The sequence below is a fragment of the Rousettus aegyptiacus genome, unplaced genomic scaffold (genome assembly GCF_014176215.1).
Source record: "Rousettus aegyptiacus isolate mRouAeg1 unplaced genomic scaffold, mRouAeg1.p scaffold_m13_p_13, whole genome shotgun sequence".
NCBI lineage: Eukaryota > Metazoa > Chordata > Mammalia > Chiroptera > Pteropodidae > Rousettus > Rousettus aegyptiacus.
The window spans coordinates 28,117,178-28,140,646 of NW_023416288.1; the positions used below are offsets into that span (position 1 = coordinate 28,117,178).

General features: G+C 35.4%; 1 protein-coding gene and 1 long non-coding RNA gene across 2 annotated transcripts in view; one reads left to right on the plus strand and one right to left on the minus strand.

Moving 5' to 3' along the window:
• The window catches only part of LOC107507985, a 51,665-nt gene extending 35,503 nt beyond the window's left edge, over positions 1–16,162 (minus strand). Inside the window, exon 1 of the long non-coding RNA XR_001596230.2 lies at positions 15,724–16,162. This is a non-coding gene — a long non-coding RNA (uncharacterized LOC107507985). The remainder of the gene's footprint in view (positions 1–15,723) is intronic.
• The window catches only part of AHR (aryl hydrocarbon receptor), a 39,641-nt gene continuing 31,021 nt past the window's right edge, over positions 14,850–23,469 (plus strand). Inside the window, exon 1 of the mRNA XM_016139471.2 lies at positions 14,850–15,483. Within this exon, the coding sequence (XP_015994957.2) occupies positions 15,419–15,483 (65 nt within the window). The 5' untranslated portion in view covers positions 14,850–15,418. The remainder of the gene's footprint in view (positions 15,484–23,469) is intronic.

Genomic DNA, 23,469 nt, shown 5'->3' on the forward strand with positions numbered 1-23,469 from the left:
TAATAGCAATAGCTTTAAGAGAAAAAAGTTGAAGGTGAGAGAAAGACCACTAGTATTATCCTTAGCTCTGCGCTAAGGGCAGTAGCATTGTACTAGGTATAGAATGAGGAATGATGTTAAAACAAATGCTTAAATTCTAGCCTTCTTGCTTATCTTTTTCTTTATTTTTTTCTTACACTTCTCGTGGAAGGAAGGTCTACATATTACTTAAATGTCTGCCATCTCGTAAACTTTGAACCTCTAAGGTTAGGTTTTCAACAACAACAAAAATGTTGAATTGAATATGAAGGCTAAAGAGATTTTTTTTATATTCTTTTTTCTCCTTGCAAATCAGTCCCTTTGCAAAATTAGATCTATTTAAAGTTCCAAAGCTAGCTGTCACACAGATGAATTTTTGGGTTGGCATTTATTCGATTTAACATCACTTACAAATCTAGGTTTGAGACATGACATTGCCAGTTTCCTGAGCAGATGCTTACTATGGACACAGTTATTACTGATTGTTGTAATGTTGATAAAGGCAGCTACTGTATATAGCAACTGTTCTAGTAAATCATTCTCCAGCTGTCTGGGAGTCACAATCTATAGCCTTAAATAGATATATCTGTCATCAGTTTTATAAGCTGCAGGTTATATGTGTCATCTGTTGGTTTTGGGTGTAGTAACTGGTGTGGGCAAATGTTTTTTTTCAAAGTGTATTTTTTAAAAGACATACAATTACTGGTTCATTTTTGTTCCACAAATGTGGAATTTGCAAACAATTTTTTATTTTAACTATGTAATCCATCACATTATTATATTTTCATTTTGGATGCCAGTCCAGCTGGCACTATTAGAGATGTGTGAAGGTCTGTTTAGCCTGTATCATTCCCTAGTTGCCTCTGAGCATGCGTTCTGTGGAAACCTGGTATGGAAGATGGGAAATCTCTCACTGTTGGGGAAACTATCTGAGAGTGTTTCCATCAAATTGAGAGAAAAAATGATTGACTGATTAATGTATATATAGTCAACTTAATGGATTTTAGGCTATTTTCACTCTGGGCACAGATATGCTAATTTGAAATCATTACAGAAAACATAAGGGAGAAGAGAAATGCTATATTGAGACCCCACACAAGGAAATGTATAAGAAAAGAAACAAACTTTAGCTCTGAGCTTCCTACTTCACAAGGGAAAAAGAGAAACATGATGATTACTTTACTGTCATTGTTTGGAACGATGACTCTCAAATTAGGGCTCTTTAAGGCAGGTTAAAGACAAGTAGCTAGAGCCTAGGCCCCTTAGCTCTGACCAAGCCAAAGCAGCTCCACATTCAACTGTTTTTCATATTGGGATAAGGCACAGGCTTTAGATTGACCACAGTCTGTATGACTTTTATTTTATTTTTTTAATGTAATAAATGAATCATCTAATTTGAGGAATCATGTAATTCAAAAGAAAAAAAATTTTTCCCCTCGTTCAGAGCTCTGGGAATAGTTTTTAAGTTATAGGTTATTAAAAGAAACTACCAATTTTTCAGAAAAATACAGAGGTACATACAGTAACTTATATTTATTTCTAAAGTTATTTCTCATTCAAAGTCTATGGCATAACATTAAAGCATTGTGGTCCTGTAAAACAATTTCAAATGAGGTTGGATTTATATGATACAGGTATGCAGTTTCAAGTGGTAAAACAGTAGCTAATAGATTTAGAAGACTCATTATGTTATAAAGTTTTATTTTATGTTATGTCTTATTAGTTTGAGGGTTTATTTTCTTAATGTATTTATATTTGGGGAAAAAAAGGTGTATGGGACAAATTCTGAAAACTAAAAAAGGCACTGAAATGTAAGTCTCTCTCCCCCGGCACTATTCTTCAGCCTCTTTTGACATAACCACTCTTACTAGTTACTCATGTGCCCTTCTAGAAGTATAAGAGGAAACAGTGGATGCATTTCTACTTAAGAGATAAGGTATATGTTTGCATAACTGAAGTAGTATGTGATGAGTGTCAGGTGAGTGACTTAAAACAAGTGCTTTCATAGTTGAAAAGGAAGAGATGTAGCTGGTTTGCTTAGGGGATGCTTCACACAGAGGAGTAGTGTTTGAGCAGTCTTGCAGTATGTGAAAGTCATTAGACTTTTAGAGGATTATTTAAAATTTTAAATTCTTTCCTTCTCGTCTTCAGAACTAATTGAGATTGAAGATGTAGGAGACAGACAAATTAAGATCTAAATGTCAACTATATGCTTGATAAATCAGTTGGAGAACACGGCTTTACCTCTGTAGCAAAATAGTTTGCAAACTCTCTTCCCTCCTATCCCTTTTCTACCTGGAAGGGGTTTTGGGACAGCCCAAGGAGCTCAAGTTTGGGCCTACAGAACAGACTTTCCTAGAAATGCTGCCTCTCATTGATTCAGGGCAGAGAAGGAAGAAATAAAGGGTAGAGTTCCTTAGTACTTCAACTTGAGAAACATAGATCAATAGATGTTACGTACTGTTACGTAACTCATTTTTTATCTTTCATTAAAAGTAATAAAGATGCAGAGCAGGAAGCCAGGAGTGTGGCTAAGGTGGTGCCCCTTCTTCGTAAAAATAGGAAATGAGCAGAAAAGTTCCCTCATCCTCATTCAAAATAAAAAAGGAAAAAATGCTGGAAATCTGCAGAAAACAGAGAGATTTCTCCCAGATCAAAAGCAGAAAATGTAAGACATCATTGTAATCTAATTGATGGTAGTACTACCCAAGTCAAAAATGAATCTAGAGAAAGCATACGGTCTGTTAGGGGAATAGAGATACACATTTGCTAGTTTGTCCCATATTTTCTAGAAAAGGGGGCTGAGGTGAGAGGGAGAGCTAAAGGGAAGCAGGGAAGGAAGGAGACACAGAGAGAGAGGTTTTGCTAATTTTTTAACAGCTCTGGGAAGAGAGGACCTCTAGTTTGTACTGCTTGCTGATTTCTGTGGTGTACGTACACTCAATATGGCCGATTTCAAGCTATTAACGTGATATAACTGAACACAAAATTGGAGAGAAGTGCATTAAAAACTCACATGAGTGGGTCCAAGCCAGTTCTTGTGCACCTGGAAGAGAAATTGAGCTTTTCAGCAATGAAAACAGTGTTTTTGGCAGTAGGATGGGAATATTGCACTTCCAGGTAGGTCACTTTCCCCAAAATGTGTTACAAGAAGACCACCTGGTAGCCACATTGGGCAGTAATATAATTAATTCAGCCAGAATGGCTCCATTTTTTTCTCTCTTACACTCATTTTAAAAAGTTCTAAAAACCCATTTGTTTGTTTATTTGTGGCATCTTCCTAGAATGTAGTTCTCACTGTGCAACTAAAAAAATTATTTGCTTATAATGGAGACATTTTTAAATAGAGAAAATATTCCTTGTCTAGAGGATACAGTTATCGGATTTGTATAGATTGTTTGTTCTTGTGGATCTTAAAAACTGTGAAGCAATAACAGATTTTTTTGGTCCTCCAAAGACAGAAACAAAACAGTGATCAGTCGTGGCGAATGCAAGATAAAGCCAGTCTATATAAATCATCGTCTGGGAGGGATAAAGGGATTAAGGCTCTAAAACATGAAAAACATTTTTAAATTAGAAAGAAAAAAAATATGCATTTTAGGAATATTTTTCTACCACTATATCTACATAAACCACTAAGTCTAAATAAAATTTTTCTGTAAACTTGAGAAATAGAAAACATCATTGTCTGGGCATTCTATGGGATAGTCATTTTAATGGTGATGAGAAACATGCATCCAAAAACCAGTATATGGATATAGTATATTTTGCCTATGTCTACTCTTAGTATTTGACTAGTGTACTTGAAGAAAATCTCTGAAATGTTCGACCATAAAGTTGGCATTTTCCTTGCCCAGTTTAAGGTTGCCAGATAATTGGTTTGAACTTGGTTATATGGATAAACAAGGATCTTCTTCTAAATGCTAAACAATTATTGTTCTTGATTTCCTATTCTACATCACTGTAGCTGAGAAAATTTGTGACTGACCAAACTAACAATTAAACATTACGTGAATGTAGTTTTTAGGATGTTTAATAAGAAATCGTTCAGGCTATATCGTGTTAAGTATATAAAATCAACTCAAATACATATTGATTAAGCAACTTCACATTTCACCAGCATGTTCTTCAATTACATGAAAAATATGGCTTGTCGATAAATATAATACTAGATAAAATATGTTAATGTGAAGAACACATGGCACAAGCAAGTATTTTATGAGATGGATGGGTTCAATTTGAGTAAATGGAGAGAGTAGGTTTTCCAACTAAACACGTTGAAGAGGTGAGTATGAATTTGACATATTCAGAAAATCATACAAAAAGTGGTTTGATTGAAGTAGAGGGCATATGTTAGGGAATGGGGAAGATACAATTAGATAAGGAAGTAAAGTTAGATTAGTTGATGGGGTATCTTAGGATTTAAAATCAATTTAATGGACAAGGAGAAATTGCAGGTTCCTAAGAAAGGAAGTAGTATCTGTATTCACAACAAAGTGTTTTCAGAACAAAACTAGTTACACTTTTTAAGATGGGATGGGGAAATTCGAGGTAAATCTAAAATTATAAGCTATTATATTAAAGTTAGAAGTGGCCTATAAAGAAATGATAGATGAAATTATGAAAATAGGGTTATATGATAGAATTTTATATATATATAGAAGTAAATAAGCTTTTATCCACAGAGCACTAGAAAATTCCATGTAGTTTATTCTGTCCAATATTTAAAATTATATGACTACTCAGTATAATTATCTTATTTTCTAAATTCTCCTTTGAGAATTGGAGGGTGTTTATCATAACTGAGTTCCAAGAGAATTTAAGTCCTAAGGGACCAACACTAGAGAAAAAAAAAAAATCTTAAGGAAAAAAAGCCAGTGGAACGAATCCTTTTGGGCAAAGCAGTATAAGACTCATTACAAGTCTAAAGGAGACTTAAGACACAGACAAATGGAGACAGGAGCCAGACAAACTGGAGAATAATAAAGCAATGTCAAGAAGTAACTGATTCGAAGAGCATTGGTGCCTTAATGGTGGCTGGGTGTGTGGGCTGCTCTTAAAGGTAGAAACTTCTCTTGGCTCTACAAATCTAACAACAAATGCTTCTAAAGAAAAAATAATGATTAAAAAGGATTATTTCTTTAGAAAGCATGAGATTAGAGAATACAGTGCAAAAGTTTTCCGAATCTACTTCAAATCTTACAGACATGGGGTTATGCCCATCCATCCATTCCCACTTACAGAATTAGCCATAGTGCTTCTAATTATTATCATCATAAACATGTAACAATAATCACAAAATATAAAATTTTAGTGAAAACTGTTCATTTTAATTATAAGAAAAATGTCATTCTAACTCATGGACATTTTTAAGAACTAGATATCTATTAAACATGCAATTGCTGATTCTACATTATTTGCCCAACAGAACCAATGAATACTTCACAAAATGTATTTAGACCAATATTATCTGGATAAAATTAATGACAGGAAAATACCATGAGGCAATTTTGACAGCTGCTCGTCATATCAGGAATACCTCTCTTTCAAAAAAGAGGAAACAATATTTCTCGGGGACCCTGTGAAATTTGCATATCTGTGTATCACCTAGAGTTCAGTACAGGAAACACAATAAGCCATAGGTATTTTAAGTAGAAGTTTAATACTGGGAATTAAAAGCTTATAAAACAATTAGAAAGGTTAGAGATAGAGGCTCTAGACAGAGCATTCAGGAATGTTCCCAGAATACCGCAGAACTGACCTATTGGGGAACTACTACTTCTGCTTTAGTCAAAAAGGTGAGAAATCCAGAAGTCAGTATTACAGAATTTATTGATTTCAAAAACACACCGCTGTCTCTACAAAGGGTCAGAAAACCACCACTGCTACCACTGCAGCAGCTTCTCAAAACCTTTGAACTTGGATGCTGGAACCTATTACACAAAAAAGACATCCTCACAGTCTCACTAATTAGCCGAAAACAATGCAAGCAGCAGGAAGATGACCTCCACTTGAATTCTGCCTTCCAAAGCTCAACAAGTGCATCTAGTTGGTGGAATCTAATTTGCATCTGCAGTTTTAACAGCACAGGAATCTGAGAAATGCAGTTTTAGCCTTCCAGCCTCTGCAGTACAGAAATACACACTTATAAAGAGTCATTGCCAACTGGCCACATCCACCGTACTGTGATTCAGACTAGAAATTTGTTATCCAAGGTCACAGAATTAGCAAGTGCTAGAGCAACAAACTTGAATTCGAAGGTTTGGCACCTTGCCCAGTGCTCTTTCCACTACATCAGTCTACAGCACTGATTACTCTCTGAAGACATTTGCCAAAGGAGACATATTTTCAAATCTTGTGCTAATTATATTTTTCACTGAACCATTAATTCAGGCATCTCTGAATATTGTTACCTTTTAGTCTTATGTCAAATCGAGTTCTTCTTCCAAACTCAGACTTAATCTTATTTTACAGTACTTACAGTTAAACCAACACTGCAAGGGTTTAATACCTTTGAGTATTTTTCTCAGCAGGCTTGCTGCTTAATCCATTTAATGTCAGAACAACACAAACCTTCTTATTAAAATAGGGGAAAGGACATTATTAGAGACTGCATTAACGGCTTGCTTTCTGCTGGATAAAACTGGCCAATATGGCAATATTTGTGCCTTATCTTTATTTTAATTTGTTTTTCTTCTAACCATATACAGAAAAACCTTAAAAAAGGGAAGAGTTGGGGTGTCAGATCCCCTTGAATTTTGATCATACATAAAAGAAAAATAGATGAAAATTCACTTAGAGAAATCTTAAGTTTGTAATTTATATTAAAATAAAAATATGAAATATCATAATGAAATATTTGGATAAATGGAAAAATTTTAATTCATAAGTGATATCGCATTAATATCAATTAAATCATAACTTTAATTCCAAATGTGTTTTAAAGCTTCTATGGGAACATATTTTTATATACACATTAAATGATGTACATACAGAAATTCTTTATGCATTAAAAGAATATTAAATACTAAATACATTTGTTTAGACTTATCAACAGTACTATGTTACAATTTAAAAAGTTTAATTGATTTTGTTACATAAAAAACATCAGTATTTGCTGAAGTTATTAATATTTTTGACTCCAAGATGTTTAAGAATAACTAAGAACAGTCAAAGTTTGCATTTAAATCTTTCATATACTTTCAGTATATAATCAAAGCATTCTAGCAGGATTCATATTTATGTTTTTCTAAATATAGGTGTGTGTTGACTTTTTTTTTTTTTTGGTTGTGGTGGTCATGGTGGGGATTTGCTTCAGAGAATCACATAAAAAGTTGGCATAAATCTGCGCACTCATAAAAATCTTAGTTTAAATAATTAAATATGGAAAATTACAATAATAAGTGTTTGAAAACCTTGGTTGCTGAAGAGTTTAGATAAGAATTATTTACATCAGAAAATAATATAGTTGATATGTCTTTAAATACCAATGTACTCTAAAATAATTATTTGATTTTCATGTTTTTCCCTCAAAACACATTTACTTCATATGATTATTTATAAGTCAGATAACCAGAATGGATTCAACCCAAAGCAGGGACTGAAAGAATGTAAGAAATTTGTCCAGAAACTGGAATGAATTGAATCCTGCTAAGCTGTTTCCATCAGGACCCCTTGCCTCTGTAAAGGCAGATGGAAAGTCAATCTAGGTTCAGGCAGGAAAGCAGCGCAACTCAAGTTTAAAGTTTTACAAGGGAAATTCTTTTACCCTGCCTTAGGAGGGAAGGGTGGAGAACAGGACACTCCACCCTCAGCTACATCCCCTTGATTAATTGTGTAACCAGATCTCCTTTATCATTACCAACTTACCAATCAGGTAAAGGCAGATTTTTCCAATGCTTAGCATAAGGTTTAATTGAGGAGGGTCCTAAGATCCTCACTTATCATATTTGTTTTGCATAGCATTAACATGAACATTTTAACCTGGGGTGCAAGTTAACATTTTTCCCCCCCAAAAAGATTTTTTAAAAGCTACTATTTTAGCATGCTTATAGATATAAATCCTCACTACTACTGATGCGTTATAAAGCCTTACACAAGTCAGGGACTATATGCAAGAAAGCGAATAAAGAAATTTCAAATTTCTATTATAAGAACATGTGAAAAATATTTGTACATTATTAGAAACTATTAGCATTTTAGTATATTCGATTGGAGAATATAAGAAAATGAATAATTTGTGGTAAGCATAAACCAGCTAAGTCCTTGAAATGCATGACTACATATATATTTCTTAGTCCACAGATGCTAAAAAATGGAGGTTTGGACTTTTAAATTTGTTCTCAACTTGGGGAAGGGCAGAAATTTCATTTGAGTCTTCTTTTACTTATCTCCCCTCTGTTTCCTGCAATGTCAGGTGTTAGAGCAAGTTCTAAAACTTTATCTTATACAAGAGCTGGGCGATTAATACATTTGTCCTAGCCTCACCTCTACTGAAACAGTTGCTAGGCTGCAGATAATTATTTTATCTCTGAATTTTAAACTTGAGGGTAAATGTTTGTTTTTACTTTTTTCCCCTTTATTATAAAATTTGTCCATATATGGAAAAATTGAAATAATACAACAAATACCTCTATACCTTTCTCAATTGTCTGTGTATTTGTTTTCTGTGTGTGTGCATAGTACATATAAATATATTTGCTAGACCATTTTTAAGTTGCAGATACAGTAAGTAAATATGAAAAATACACTTAAATGTTGCCACATGCATTTCCTGAGAATAAAGATCTTTTCGTACACGACCACAGTATAACTATTACCCCTAAATATTCTGATACCCAAGTCAAATCTACATCAACTAAATATCTCTGGAAGGAAAGCCTAGGCATCAATCAGTATGTTTTAAAGTTCCTAGGTGATTACAATGTACAGCAGACATTGAGAACCACTGTCTACAGATCAATTACAGTCAAGTTAAACATTTTCAAGAATATAGTTTTTGTTTCTTAATGTGCATAAGAATGTGCTAGCCTTTAAATGTTAACAGATCTAAATTATAGATTTTAAGTCAGTGTCATAATAATTTGTATTTAAGTTTTTATCACATTAATGTAATTTTCTTATTAAATATTTCTTAAGTATAAATGTATTTAATCTTCAATTTCTTCTACATGATGACTTAAAATGCATAAAATATGTATTGTTATGTAGATCCCAAATATATATATTTCTAAAGCTAATTGACTTCTAATGAAAATTTTATACATAGATATCTTGTTCAATAATATGTTTAATGAATCATTTTATCTTAGAAGGCAAAATACAAAGCTTTTTCATAACATTTCTCATAATCAGATTTCACATTCATAAGAATAAAAGGTCTAGTAAGCAAAAATCAAAATCTGAACCTAATGCATGTTAATATTTTGACAGATTACGTTCTCTCATGTGTTAGAAATCTTGATATTTCTTGCAACAAAGCATTATCCCTAACTACATAAAAACAATTTTGACTGATAACAAACTATTCCTATACTGTATTATAGTTTCCTTGTCAGTGTTACAGTTACCATTAGGCTGAAAGGCATTTCCAAAGTTCTTCAACACGTTTTTGAGCTTTGACTATGACATTGTCATAGAATATCTAAGCAGTAAAAGAGGCATTGAGCATGTAGAAATTGCCCTTAGAGATGTACATCTGTTCTCCAGGATTAGAGTCAAAGCAAGTAATGTATACAAACTGGTTATTTTTAAGAAATGAATCAAACAAGTTCAGTGAAATAAATTACATATTTTTCTCTAGAAGTCACAAGATCTGAACTCTAGGCAATGATGAACAGGCCACTCTATTTCTCTGGACCTTAGATGTTTCATTTGTTAAATGAAGTGTTTTTAGTTCTGCTAAAGATTCTCAGACTTTACCAGTTCATGGCAATCTTAGTGTTTCAGTAATTTTTCATGGTGTCTCATGCTAAAAACAAAACAAAACAAATCCCTAACATTTTCATTCATTAACTAGTTATGTCCGAACTTATGTATATATGTTCTACCAATTTAGTAGCTGTTTTAAAAAATAATGCACATACTTTTTTTTTTAAATTTATTTCTCTCTTAATAGGATGTGTACATCTATTGGGCACTTTACACCTTCTCAAACCTTGGAATCATTTCCTGTTTCACAGTCATTTTCCCATGGTCATGATCTTTGTGTTTTGTGACAGCAACTTAAAAGACCCAGACTCCTAAAGGTATGATGTCATCAAAAGAAATGAATATGATTAATGTTGAAGTTCAGAACTACCTAAAGCTAATGGTATGCATGTGTCCAACTGATGTCACTGAGTTGTCTTTGAAAATTTCAAATACTGTTTGATGATGCCCCTTTGAATTTGTTGCAGTGCCCTTGGGGTGCCTCATAAACAGTTTGCAAAGCACAGGTATGCTCTCTAAAATATTCGATAGAACTGTAATGTTTGATCTAAGACATAAAAGCAGAATGAGTGTAATAAATCATTCTGAGTGCCGAGGGAAAGTTGCTGCAGGATTGAAGAGGAGATAAACATTTTGATAAATATTTTATCTGTATGGAATGCTCTTTCTTCCCCCACTTCACTTACAAAATACCTTTGAAAACCATGTTCTATAATGGCGATATTAGTAGAAAGTGACAGTTTCTAGGAAGCAGCAACTCTTTTTTTTAAATGGCACTATACTACAAAGACTAATTTTATTGACATACTAGGCAAAAATGCTAATGAAAGTGTCACTATTAAAATAAAATGAGTTCTAAAAATCTTAATATTCTATTTTAATTTTGGTTATACTTAAAAATACTAGAATATTATAAAGCATGATATGATTTCTGGATAATGAAAATAATCCTGAAATCAAAACAGAAAGGAAGGGTATAGAAGTAGTACAAAATAAGATAGTGATTGTATCACATAACTAAAACTCTTTAAAAGAGAGGATCAAAAAAAAAAATGATTCATGGGATTCCATACATTTACCATACCCTTTTTCCAAAAAGAGGATTTAAGCTACAGAATCAATAAAGCGTGTTTTGATATGCATTTTCACTCTTATATATTTCAATGATAGGGGGTGGCTTCATAGTGCAGTGGTTAGCATATCTGCTTTACACGCAGAAGGTCCTGGGTTCTGGCCCCCTGGGTGCACCAAGCCATCCTCCACCCCCAATGCAGTAGGGGTGCCAGCATCTGAGGGTGCCAGGCCCCAGGTGCACAACGAGAGCACATGGGAGGAGACGCCCCACTTTCAGAGATCCAATTCTTAAGGGAAGACGCAACAACCATAGGGCAGGGATGGAAGTTGGAGGTGCGGGGAATTAATGAGGGGGAAAAAAATTCCAATGATAGGAGGGCATTATTTGTTTACACTTTATACCTTCTGGATAGAATATAGAGATGAAGAAAGAAAAGAGAAGGTAAAACAGAGATGGTTGACTCTGTGGCCCTGGTATTGCTAATCCATAAACAGCAAACTCCCCTGTTTATACTGTCTTCTTTGGAAAGTTGCTCCATCTTTTGCCTTAAACTGAAAAGTGGCTCTCTCTGAGACTATCATTTTCTTAAGTGTTCTTCCAAATTGTGCTTAATTATTTTCTCTCATCACATATCCAGGATACAGGGTTGATGTCCACCTAGTTCCCTGTTGCCATTTCCCAGAGCACTTTTACTTATAGTCTTGTAGAATTAAAATATAAAACAAAACCATCAACCACAAAACATACCTGTTCCTTTGTAGCTCATGCTGTAATACCCTCCTCACCACATCTCTTTCATCTTTTGATCCTAAATTACCGGCCTACTACATCTCAACCACCATCCTCCTTTTCTCTAGCTCCTCAAATTTTATGTACATTTGAATCACCTGGGAAATCTTAAATTTAAACTTTGACTCAGGACACCCAGAGATTCTGCATTTCTTGTAACTCCCATGAGAAGCTATGGACCACTTTGGAAAGTAAAGAAGCACTAGAGGAGCTATTTCTGCTATTATCTAATCTACTATAATTCTAATTCCCTGTTTCTGCTTTGGTACTTATTCTCTCCTGTTTTTAATATCTACAGTTTCTTTACTGTTCCTTGTCTTACACAGTCAATCTCAAACTTCCCTTAAAATGAAAAAAAAAAAAGCAAAAAAAAAAAAAAAAAAGAAAATCCTAATTTAACTCTTTACTTCCCCCTAGCTACCATACTATGTCTCTCTCTTATATAGCTAAGCATTTCAGAAAAGAAATGATCTGTTTGCCAATGTCATTTCATCTCCAATTCAGTATCCAGTTCAATGGACTTGCAGGTGCACTAGCCCAACAACATAGTATTCACAAGTCACCAATGACCTAAAAAAAGCCATGTTCAGTTCTCATCTTATTTGAACCTCTCAAAAGCCTTCAATACTGTTAACCACTCCTGACCTTTTCTTCCATAACATGATAGTCTTCTTATTCTTCTGTTACCATTATAGCAACTCTTTACAGTCAGTTTTGCAGGAATATCATCTATCTAGGTATTAGATATTACATATTGAGAGTCTTTGGGGGCCCTTTCCTTTTCTAGTGTATATTCACACGCTTAAACTCTCCATGCTCTTGTTCACCTAACTGCAAATGACTTCTGAAGTTATGTCTCCAGTTTCTACATTTTCTTTAAGTTACAAACCTGTATATTCTGTGGTCTACTTGACATCTTAGGTGTCTAAAATGTACCTCAAACATACGGGATCCAAAGATAAATTAATAATTAATAATTAATTTCCCACCAGTACATATCATTGTTATGTAGCCAGATATATAGTCCAGAAAACTATTATGTTTTTGACACACCCTCTTCCCTCACTGTCATATATCCACTTCGTCTTCCAAAACCTCCCAAGTATCTATGGAATCTATTCAGTTTTCTTCATCTCCACAATTACCTCCACCCTAGAGTCAATAATTATCTCTTGGCTGAGCTACTGCAAATGGTCTCCTCAGGAATATCACTTGCATGCATTCCACTCTATCGCTCCCTCATTAATCTGTTCTACACCCTGCAGATATGATATTTTTGAAACACAAATTTGATCATTTGTGCCTGTCTCCCCTGGTCATACGGAACTTCTTTTAGTCCCTCATGTCTGTCAGGTTCTTTCCCACTAAAAGGACATTCCTTATACTATTTCATGGGCTTGCAATGCTCTTCCGCTTCTGTCACCTAGGTTAGCCTACTTTATCCTTTAGACCTCAACTTTTTTTTTTTTTTTTTTGGAAAATCTTACCTTTGTCTCAATGATTAGGTCAGATTTATCTCTTAGAAAATCATACCAAATCTTGTACTTCTCCATTACATTATTCCCTGAGAGTATGGTAAATTTCTGTTTTTGTTCACCATTGTCTCCCCAGTACAGCATGATTCTTGGCATGTAGGAGGTATCCCCAAAACATCTCTTGATTGAATTAATGTGTAGAGGGTGTGATATCAGTTGAGGAATCCTGAATAGCATGGCATTTGATCTGGGCACACTGTTATTATTGAAGAATAAAATGGAGGGAGATGAATTAAGGATATTGTAAATAACAGAATTTAATCGTATTTGCTGGAAAATTTAGATGTGAATGGTAAGGGAATTGAAGACAATTCATAGGTTGATCTGAAGAATGGTAGAGCCAAAGAAAAAGTTTCAGCTAAAGAAAATGGTGAGTTTAATTTATTGATGCACTGAATATGCAGTAACAAATTTACCAGGTAGAAATGGCTTGAAGACATTTTAAAATGTAGGAATAGGTGTGGTGTGAGATGTCATCCAGATATCTTAATCTGAATGCCCTGCTCCTGACAAGCAAATATACTCTTCTGTGTTCACTATCTCGGTTAATAGCACAGGAGTTAGAAATCTTAGAGCCATTTCAAATTGTTCATTCTTCTCCTATTTCCTTATCCTTTTCAATTAATCTATATTCTTTTCTCTCCAACCCACTGCTACTTCTTTAGACTTACACTTGGCTTATTTCAACAACTCCATAACTACTCTCCTTGCATCCATTCTTGATCTCCTGCAATCTTTGCACCTTCTTCCCGGTGACTTTTCCAAGACACCAGAATGTCACTTTCCTGTTAAACGTCTTTAAAAGGTTTTCATTGCCCACAGAATAAAATCTAGACTCTTTATCAAGGCTTTGTGATATGATCTTAAAATTCCTGAACTTCACTTCCAGCTCCTCTGTCCAACCATCCCAGACTACTTATCCCCAAATGCCTCTTGCTTCCCTTCTTCCTTGCTTCCTTTCTTTCAACCTAATTGAAATCTGACTACAGAATAACAAAGTTATTTCTGCGAGGGAAAAGATATTGTCTTGTACAGAGACGAAACAAAACAGTCAAGGAAACTCCTAGCTTTCAAATTCTAACTCAGGGCTTTCTTGAAGTCTTCCCCTCTAGGAAAATTTAGTCCTACTAGTTAGTTATCTGCCAGCTTACTGTAATTCTTAGCCAAAGGTTAGCTGAGTCACTGTCTCTAAAGGTGAAGTTATTCTCACTATTTGACACGTATGTCCTTTAGATAGTTTAAACTACAAAGAGTTTAGATACACATAATTTGTTGTCACACCTCTTTCCAGGCTGGAAGTGTGTCCATAAAGCGCTCCCCTTGACCTCAAGAAGATGGCTACTGGGGGGAGTCGTTACGTCTTACGTCATCACGCGTCGGGAAGGTGGGGCCCTCAAGGGAGCTGGTAAAGGGCGGGGCCGAGCAGGCAGGGGCGGGGCTACAAGGGGCTGGGCGGGACCTGAGACGGGTCGGGGGCGCGTCTGCAATTTAGCTGGTGCGCGCGGCGGGGGGAGGGTCCACTTGACGCTCCTTCCCAAGAGCGTGCCCAGGCCCACCGGCTCAGACCAGGGGCAGCCACGAAGCCGAGAGGAGGCTGGTGACACTGGAGTGGCGGCCGGAGCCGGAGCTCCACAGGCGGGAAGCACCCAGGATTGGGGAAGCCCCGGGAGCAGCACAGCGGCGCCTCCCTTACCCAAGGGGCCGCGGTGACGGTCACGGGGCGCGGCGCCACAGCGCACGACCCAGGCCGGGATTCCAAACAGACGGCCCAGGCTCCTCCTCCACCCGGGCTGCCTCACCTGCGGGCAGCGCCGCACCGCCTCGGCCGGCATAGACGGCACCTGCCCTGCCTCGCTCACGGGTCTCCGCCCGTCGCCGCACCTGGGCGCGCGGGGCTGTGGGAGCCAAGGCTTGGAGGGCGCGGCGACTTCCCACTGCCCGGGGAGGACGCAGGTGAAGCGCACGCGGCTTCGTGGAACCCGGCGCCGGCCGCTGCCGTCGTTCCAGCCGCGACCAGGTCCCTGAGACAGGCGCGGACGGCCCGGGGAGGAGCCGCCGGCAGCCGGGCACCATGAACGGCAGCGGTGCCAACATCACCTACGCCAGTCGCAAGCGGCGAAAGCCGGTGCAGAAAACGTGAGTGTCCGGAGCGAGTCCTCCGTGCGGGGGCTGGGCACGCGGGTGCGGGAGGCGGCCCCACCCCGCCCCCAAATCCCCGCGGTCTGGGGATTAGGTCCCATTCCTGACACAGTCAGTGGCATCGAGATTTGGGGGCGGGTCGAGAGACCCAGGCCTTGGATTTTTTTATTTTTATTTTTTCACTTAAATTATTGCATTTTAAAAACTCTGCTCGCGTATCCGGCGCAAAGCACTCACCCTTTCACACTCCCACCCATTGATAGCTGTTTTCTGTGGTTCTAGTTTGTCGACAGCTCTGGGTTACCCGGTGGGGCTGGTGGATTAGTTACCATAAACCTTTCTTGAAACCCCCTTCCACTTTTAATATCCTCTTCGGTTAGGTTAGAGGACGGTTATTAGTCTCATTCCTGGTAGGGCCAGGTGTTTAAAGAGCTAAGCACGTGCCACTGCAAGTAAAGGGCTGAGTGCCTCTGAAGGTATTTTTTGGTCCTGTGTAACTGGCTTTCTGTTGCGCTCTTATTTACTTATTTGGCAATAATTTCGTAATGCTCAACGTGACCGTATCCGCAAAGTGTAGAGAGATGTAGTAGGCAAGGTACAGTGGGAGATTTGATTTTTCAGCTACTTTTGGGGGGAGTTTAATCACTTCTGCGGTGGTTTTAGCGTCTGTAAAGTAAGAGATTTGGAACTGGAATTAGTGAAACAGACATTTTCATTCTTGGTATCTTTCTTAATTCCCTTTTCCCCCTACTTCAAAGTTTGTCAATTCTAATTGAGCGATTAGAAACAGATTTTTGTTTGTTTGTTTTGGTAGGATATTTGTGTGAGATTGCAAGTACTTCAAAATAATTTTTTTTTGAGACAGATTTACTTTTGTGAGTTGGCTGTATTCATTTGTTTATTCCTTATTATAACTGAGTTAATTTACTTCGCATTTTTCAAATTTTCATAAACAATTTAAGAACACATTAAAGATTTACTCAGAACAAATCAGAACTGTGCATTTTGCTTAAAACTTAGGTCACTAACCCAAACCAGAAAAATAACAGTTTAAGATTTATTTAAAACCACTAACTGGTTTCAAAGTTTCATTATTCTGGAGTCTTAATTTCCTTTTAGAATTTTGATCTGAAGATAATAATTCTTTAGATCTAGACTTGGCATTAACAGAGGACATTCATCTATAAATTGACTAATTAAAATTTAGAAGTCTTATTCTGCAGTGTGGCTGACATTAGGAATACACACCAAGTTAACAATTTTCTTTTTTGGCAGTTTTGTGACATTGATTTACAAACTTGCACAAGTAGAGTTGTTTCTTACATAAAAATGTATTTATCTAATTTGACTTTGCCCTTGATGGTTAAAATTGAGAGGCATTCCAAATGCCTGTTCTGCTTATTTATTAATATAATAGTACGCTTAACATAATTTATAGTAGAGGTATCATGGATTTTATGTGTATAGTCAGAAAGCTTGAAGGTATCCCTAATGGATTTTTAAATTATCAAGTTTCTATCAGTGTGTTACAAAAGGACCTAGATGACTTAAAAAAAAAAAAAAAAAGTCAAATGCCTTATTTTTGCATTCATTATAAAGTTTAACATTTTTGGCTTCTAGATTACATTTTATTAAGATCTTTCCTTTTAAACACATTACATTATCATTTTATTAATGTAAACTGTACCTTTTATTATTTTATCTTAATATTTTAATATACTTTCTAACACTTTAATATAGTTGCATTTAATAATTTCTTGTAATACAATGTTACTAAAGCATTTTCCATGCTACCCTTATTTAGTTAGTATAGATGTTTATCAGATCTTTATTGAGCACCAGCATTGCCTCTAATCATGTAAATGCCTTAAAATGTAACTTTTTCGCTCCAGAAGTGAAGCCTAGTGTTAGCATTTACAGAATCATGTGAAATTGTTTATAAATTACTTTTACGTGGATGAAAAATGGTTAGCTTTATAATGCAGTTAATCAAAGTTCATTTTAGGAATATGGCCATTAAATCTAATATTAAGGTTAATACAGATTTTTAAAAATTACTAGTTTGTAGCTAATGGGGTCTAAAATATGCCAGCATTGTCAGAAAAATACATCTTGTTTGCATCGAAAATACTATTGAAATTTGACTTCAGCATCTTAAGTGAAAGCCATTTTCTTTTACTTGAAGAGGAAATACGTTATAGCATAATTACAGAACTGTTGATAAGACAGCCATTGAAATACACAATTCCATAAAATTTCAGAATCAATTAAGTAAGATAATTTTAACCTGAAGCACTCTCTTCCAGTCAGTCCTCAATTGAATTAATTAAATTAGATAAACTCCCTCTAGTGGCAAGTGTAACATTGAAAATTATCTTTTATTGGTAGGAAATACATCTTAAATGTGGTACATTTAATCCTTCTAAAATATGTCGTACGAAGTAGACGCTCAGTAAATATATCCTTCCTCTTGGGAATAATGAAAGAAAGTTAAAGGATCTGAAGCAACCTTACATCTATCTGATTCATGTTCCTTGCTACTGTCAAGAAGACATTTTCAAAGATAACCTTAGAAATCGATTCTACTACAAGTTTTCTTAAAATGTAGTTCCATACTGAAGAACCTTCCTCAAAACAAAACAAAACAAAAATCTATCTATTTTCTACTTAAATCTCGTTCTTGTTTTATTTTCTTTGGAGATAATAGCATTTTTGTCCATTTGTTTAGTTGTCTCATGCAAATAGGTGAAAAGTGCACTATTAAGTAGAATCTTTTCTTCTAGTGATAACTTTGGATATATTTTTGTATTTTTGAAGTCGTATTAATGAAGAAGTTGTTTTAGTGGTACTTAAGTTACCATATTTCTAGAAACTTAGTACTGAATGTTGGCAAATAACAGCTGTGAGTAAATGACTTCTGCATTTAAGAATGATATCAGCAGTGGTGGTAGTGATGATCAGCCGGCCATCATGAAGCATCGGAACTGGAAATAACTTCTTAGACTTAGCTAATCCTTTTCATTTTGTTAACATATTAATAATGTTAATATAATATAAAAGCATTGTCTTCTTGCTGTTTTTGCTAAGTTGCTGTTTATTCTATTTAAATTTCAGGAACCTCATTTATATAACACCTATTGAGTAGAATAAAATTATACATTTTACTGAAAATGTTACATATAAACATTGTATAATACCATTTCCCAAATATCTTCTAAAATAGGATAGGTCTTTTCATTTACAAAATTATTTCTCCACCATTTTTTTTCAAAAAGCTTTATTTGGATAGCTTAGTGACTATAAAAGCTCTTACATATTAAGACTATGTATGTGAAAATGTATAGTTATCAGTAACATTTATAAAAAATTAATGGCAAAAAAGAGGAAACTGAGCTATAAATGGAAAGAGCACTAGGTCTGAACTAAAAGACAAGGTCTAGTTTCCTCGCTTTTGTAGATCTGGGCAGATTCTTGAACAATATAGGACAGTGAACACCTATGCTGACACTCACAACTGAAATTAGCAGAACAAAAGAATTTTATAAATTGAAACTACTGCTAAAGATATAATGAAACAAAAATGTAAGTTCTTTTTTTTTTTTAAAAAAAAAAAAAAGATTTTAACTTACATTATTCCAGAACAATCAATTCTCCTGTGAAACAGTAAGAGGCAGTATATGATTATGTTCTCAATTACTTGTATGGCAGAAATATGCTGTTTCACTGGTGAATAAACTTACATAGTATGTGCCTGTTGATGTGTATAGTTAAGACAATTACTTCGAAGTAAATACCGTGCAGATCTTTAACAGCAGTGCTTTGTACTTCCACACTTCTTCAAAATTGAATTCTTTCTGCATAGTGGTTTAATATAACAAAAAGACTTTATTAGTACTATGATACAATAATGCACTGTGCTTTGCGTACATCATTTATTTCATCTTTCTAATAGTACTATGAAAAATTAATAGTATTTCAGTTTTATAGACAGGGACCTGAGGTTTAAATCTGGAATCGTCAGATAGGAAATGAAAAAGCTGAATTTGAATATCAGATCCCAGGCTTTCTTACCAACTTCGCAATACTGTCCAGGTGAATATGTTAAGCAATGCCTATGGTACATCCATATCCTAGGTATTTCCTTGCTGTCCACTGTTTGTTCTCACATAGGCAATGTTCCGAGATAAATTATTTGCTGTTTCCCATACATGATTTCTATGCTTATCTCCATATTTGCATTCATGCCCTTTCCCCTAAGTCTGTTCCTGCTTTCTTATTGATTTGCTCCCTACCTTTCCTCCTTTAAAACATTGATTTTAATGGCTGCATAGTACTCCATTCTGGTAGTCTTCCATAATTTATTTAACTTTTAGGGGTAAATTCTGTTATTTCCAACCTTTTGATATTTTAACTAGTTTTTCAGAGAATACACATAAGATGTGAATTTCTATTTAAATTTTTACTTATTTCCTTAGTAAAAGTTCCTATACATGGAATTTTGGGGTACAAAGGCACGTATACTTTTAAGATTGAGCCAAATATTATACTCTGAGACATAGCATAGTGTCACATTGTTCTGCAATAAGTTTACATTCCTGCTGGTAACCTATCCTTGCATTTTTTTGCTTAAAAATATTAATTTCGACAATTGCCTTTCACAGACAAAAACGATGGAGTAGGTAACTGAACTTATTGTTGGAATTGTGGGTGTGGAATAGTTGTGTGGTGTTTGCACATTTTTTACTTGATTTGCTTTGTGTTATATTTTTTAGTCATTTTTACTTTGCTCCTTTTTATGATTGATATATTGTTTTAAAAAGTATTTCTATTAAATAATACATGCACATTAGAAAAGTCAATAATATATATATAATAATGCTGTTTTAGTTTAGCATGTTACGCATGATCTGTTGCTGTTTGATTGTGATAGTTAAGGTAGTTAGTGCTATTTCACCTCTCCTATTCCTTTCTTCATCTTCCCAATATTATAATATCACAATTTTAAATTAAATTCACTACTAGTGTTTCATCATTTTTTTTAAGTATAAATATTGTTTACTGCTGAGCTAATACACTGATTATACTTTCTTGTTCTTACATTGTTATCGGTTTCTATTTTCCATCTTCATATTTATTTATATCTGGATTTAGCTGTCTCTTACGTTTTATTGAAGACAGACCTTGTGTTTCTGTCTCTTGTTTCCCTTGTTTGGCATGATTTTCTGGAATAGAATGGTATGGTACTTGAAAGAAAGGCTGTGTACTCTGACGTTATGAAACCGGAAGTGACTTACCTGTCTTTAAGATCCAATTTAGATGCCACATCTCCATGAGACCTTCCCTCATTACCTGTACATGAGCTTCTACTTTTCTGAACTCTTGGGCATCACTTTTATAGAACTTGTGTTATTGAGCAATATATTATGTTTGATTTGTCTTGTTATAGAATGTATCTACTCCTAGTAGGAAATATAAGCTTTTTAAAGATAGAACTATCTATCAGAGCTTCTTAGTACTGTGCACATGGTATATATTTGACCACTACTCAAGACTTTTCTACTAATGTTTCAGTGATTTTTAATACAGGAGATACATTTTATGTGGGTTTAAAAGGAAATACTAAGAAAAAGTGTACATTCATACAGGAGGAAAAAGGGGATGTTATTAATGATTTTTTTCAGAGTTATGGAAGTAACTATGAGTCTAGGGCATACTTCATGTTCCAGGTTTTCACTATTAAAGTCTCGTGCTAGAGACTACATGCCATTTGTGCCTCATCGCCACTCCTTAGGTAAAAAAGAGGGAAAGGGAATGAACAGGAGAGTGGCCATTGGATGGATGACTCATTAAAAGTGACATCCAGCCAGAATTCTTAGAAGTTATCGTAAATGTTTTTTGCCTCATATGGGGAAGTAAAATATCTAGCTATATTCAGCCTAACAATGAAATTTAATGTTATTTGTGCCACAGATCACCTTTTCAGTGTTATATTAAGTATGTACTTTATGACTGAACATTCAACATTTATATTTAGAGATAAGTACACACTAAAGCTGTGGGTCGGACATAAGGAATGGGTGGGTTTAAAGTAGGGCTTAATTGGTATAGTAGAGAGATTTATTGAGGAATACTTCAATTTTGAAGCTACTGGATGGAGAAAAGTATCATAATAGATGTGGAGAAGTGGGTGCCTAAGTTCCGGGAAATATGAATGAGAGGAGATCCAGGTACAGAAGCAGTGGGAGTGGATTAAATCATCCAGAGGAGAAAGCTAATAGAGCATATTTGGGACTGTCACAGGTAATCTATTGTTTGATAACATCATGACTAAAGCTGTATCTTTGCATGTTGTTTGAGGTTTTAGGATAAATGTCATGTAAAAACAAATATTTACAATTACAGTAACTTATGATTAAACTTGGTCGTTACATTTTTCAACTTTGTTTCAAACACTGGGCATAAGTGATGAGCCTAACAGACATTTTAGCCTGGGATATTAAGAATTCAGGCGTTACAGACAACATTCAGACTGGCATTGGACGTGCTGTTGGGCCTGTCACCACCAGTACTCCCAGAGTGCAGGGCTCCTAACACACAAGCGTGGCATGCAGTTCAGCTGGAGTCGTGATTTCACAACAGTTTTGATTACAGGTTGGGACAAGATTTTTGAGGTGAAGATTTAAAAAAGAATGAAGTTTTCCTTTACCTGATCAACATCTTCCAGTTTCTCTATTTTAGGAAATGTCTGAACTCCAGATCTCCCAAATCCAATCTTACTGGGACATTTATTTGTATCTCACATGTAACCTTTTATTTAAATGGATGCTTAGCAGTATTGTTTTGGCGTAGATTTAAAGGCAAAAAAAGCACTGGCATAACCCAAGTCAAGTATAATTGACATAAATTGATGTAAATTGATATAAATTAATTTATATTTAATTATTTTGTGTATCTTCAGTAAGTTTGAATAAGTATGAAATATTGTCACAAAAAAAATTCTGTTTCTCACAAAATCAGTGAAAACGTATAGTAGTGTCGAATTTATTACTACAGCTTTAGCAACATTGGGTTTGAAATGTCAAATCTGACGAATGCTTCTCAGTCCTGACTTTAATTCCTCTGTGCATTTGACTTTGTTCTGTAACCTCCAAAATACTCTATCCTGATTCTTTTTCTGTCTGTCCAACCATTCCTCCTCTGACGTCTTTCCCTGTGCCTCTTCCTTAACCTTGCACTTAAATGTTGATGTCAGTAAGAGCTGTCCTCAAGTCTCTTTCCTCTTTGGTTTACCTTCCACTAGGAAATAGAGTTGTTACTCTAAGCTGCAAACCCCAGTCATTCTCAATCTCTTCTCACTCAACGTTTTCTTCTCCCTTACTTGCTAAACCTTGTTGGTCAGCAAGTCAGTTTAATTCAGAGGACATTTGAGTCCAGCTATGTGCTCTATTTAAATATCTCAAGCTAGTCCTTATTCTATTATTACTGCCTTTGGTCAGGCTCCTATCATATCTTTTCTGGACATTTCTGATCAGCAGACAATAATTGAAAGTCCACTCTTTATTAAGTACTGTGCTGAGCAGTGGGGATATAAAAGCAATTAAGTTTTCATAGTAATAAGAGCAACAAACAAGTATATGCAATATACATTACATAACACTTGACGTAATAAATTTGATCTCATGCTAAATATTCCATACTGTGCATAATAATACGTTAGAGCTGTGGATAATTTTGCATTGTGTAAAGAAGCAGTCTCATCTAGTGTATGGTTGAATGCTGCAAAGAGCCAGCACGAAACAGGCAGCAATACCACATGGAAGAATACCCTTAAGACTCTGTCTCATACTGTAGTTATTTCTCCCTGTGTCGTATCAGCTTGTCTTGTTTCTGTTAGTGTTACTCTCTTCAGTGTTTTATAATCATTACTGGAAAGCTACCAGGAGTGCAAGACTGGATTTCATTTTTAACTTATGGGAAATGTTA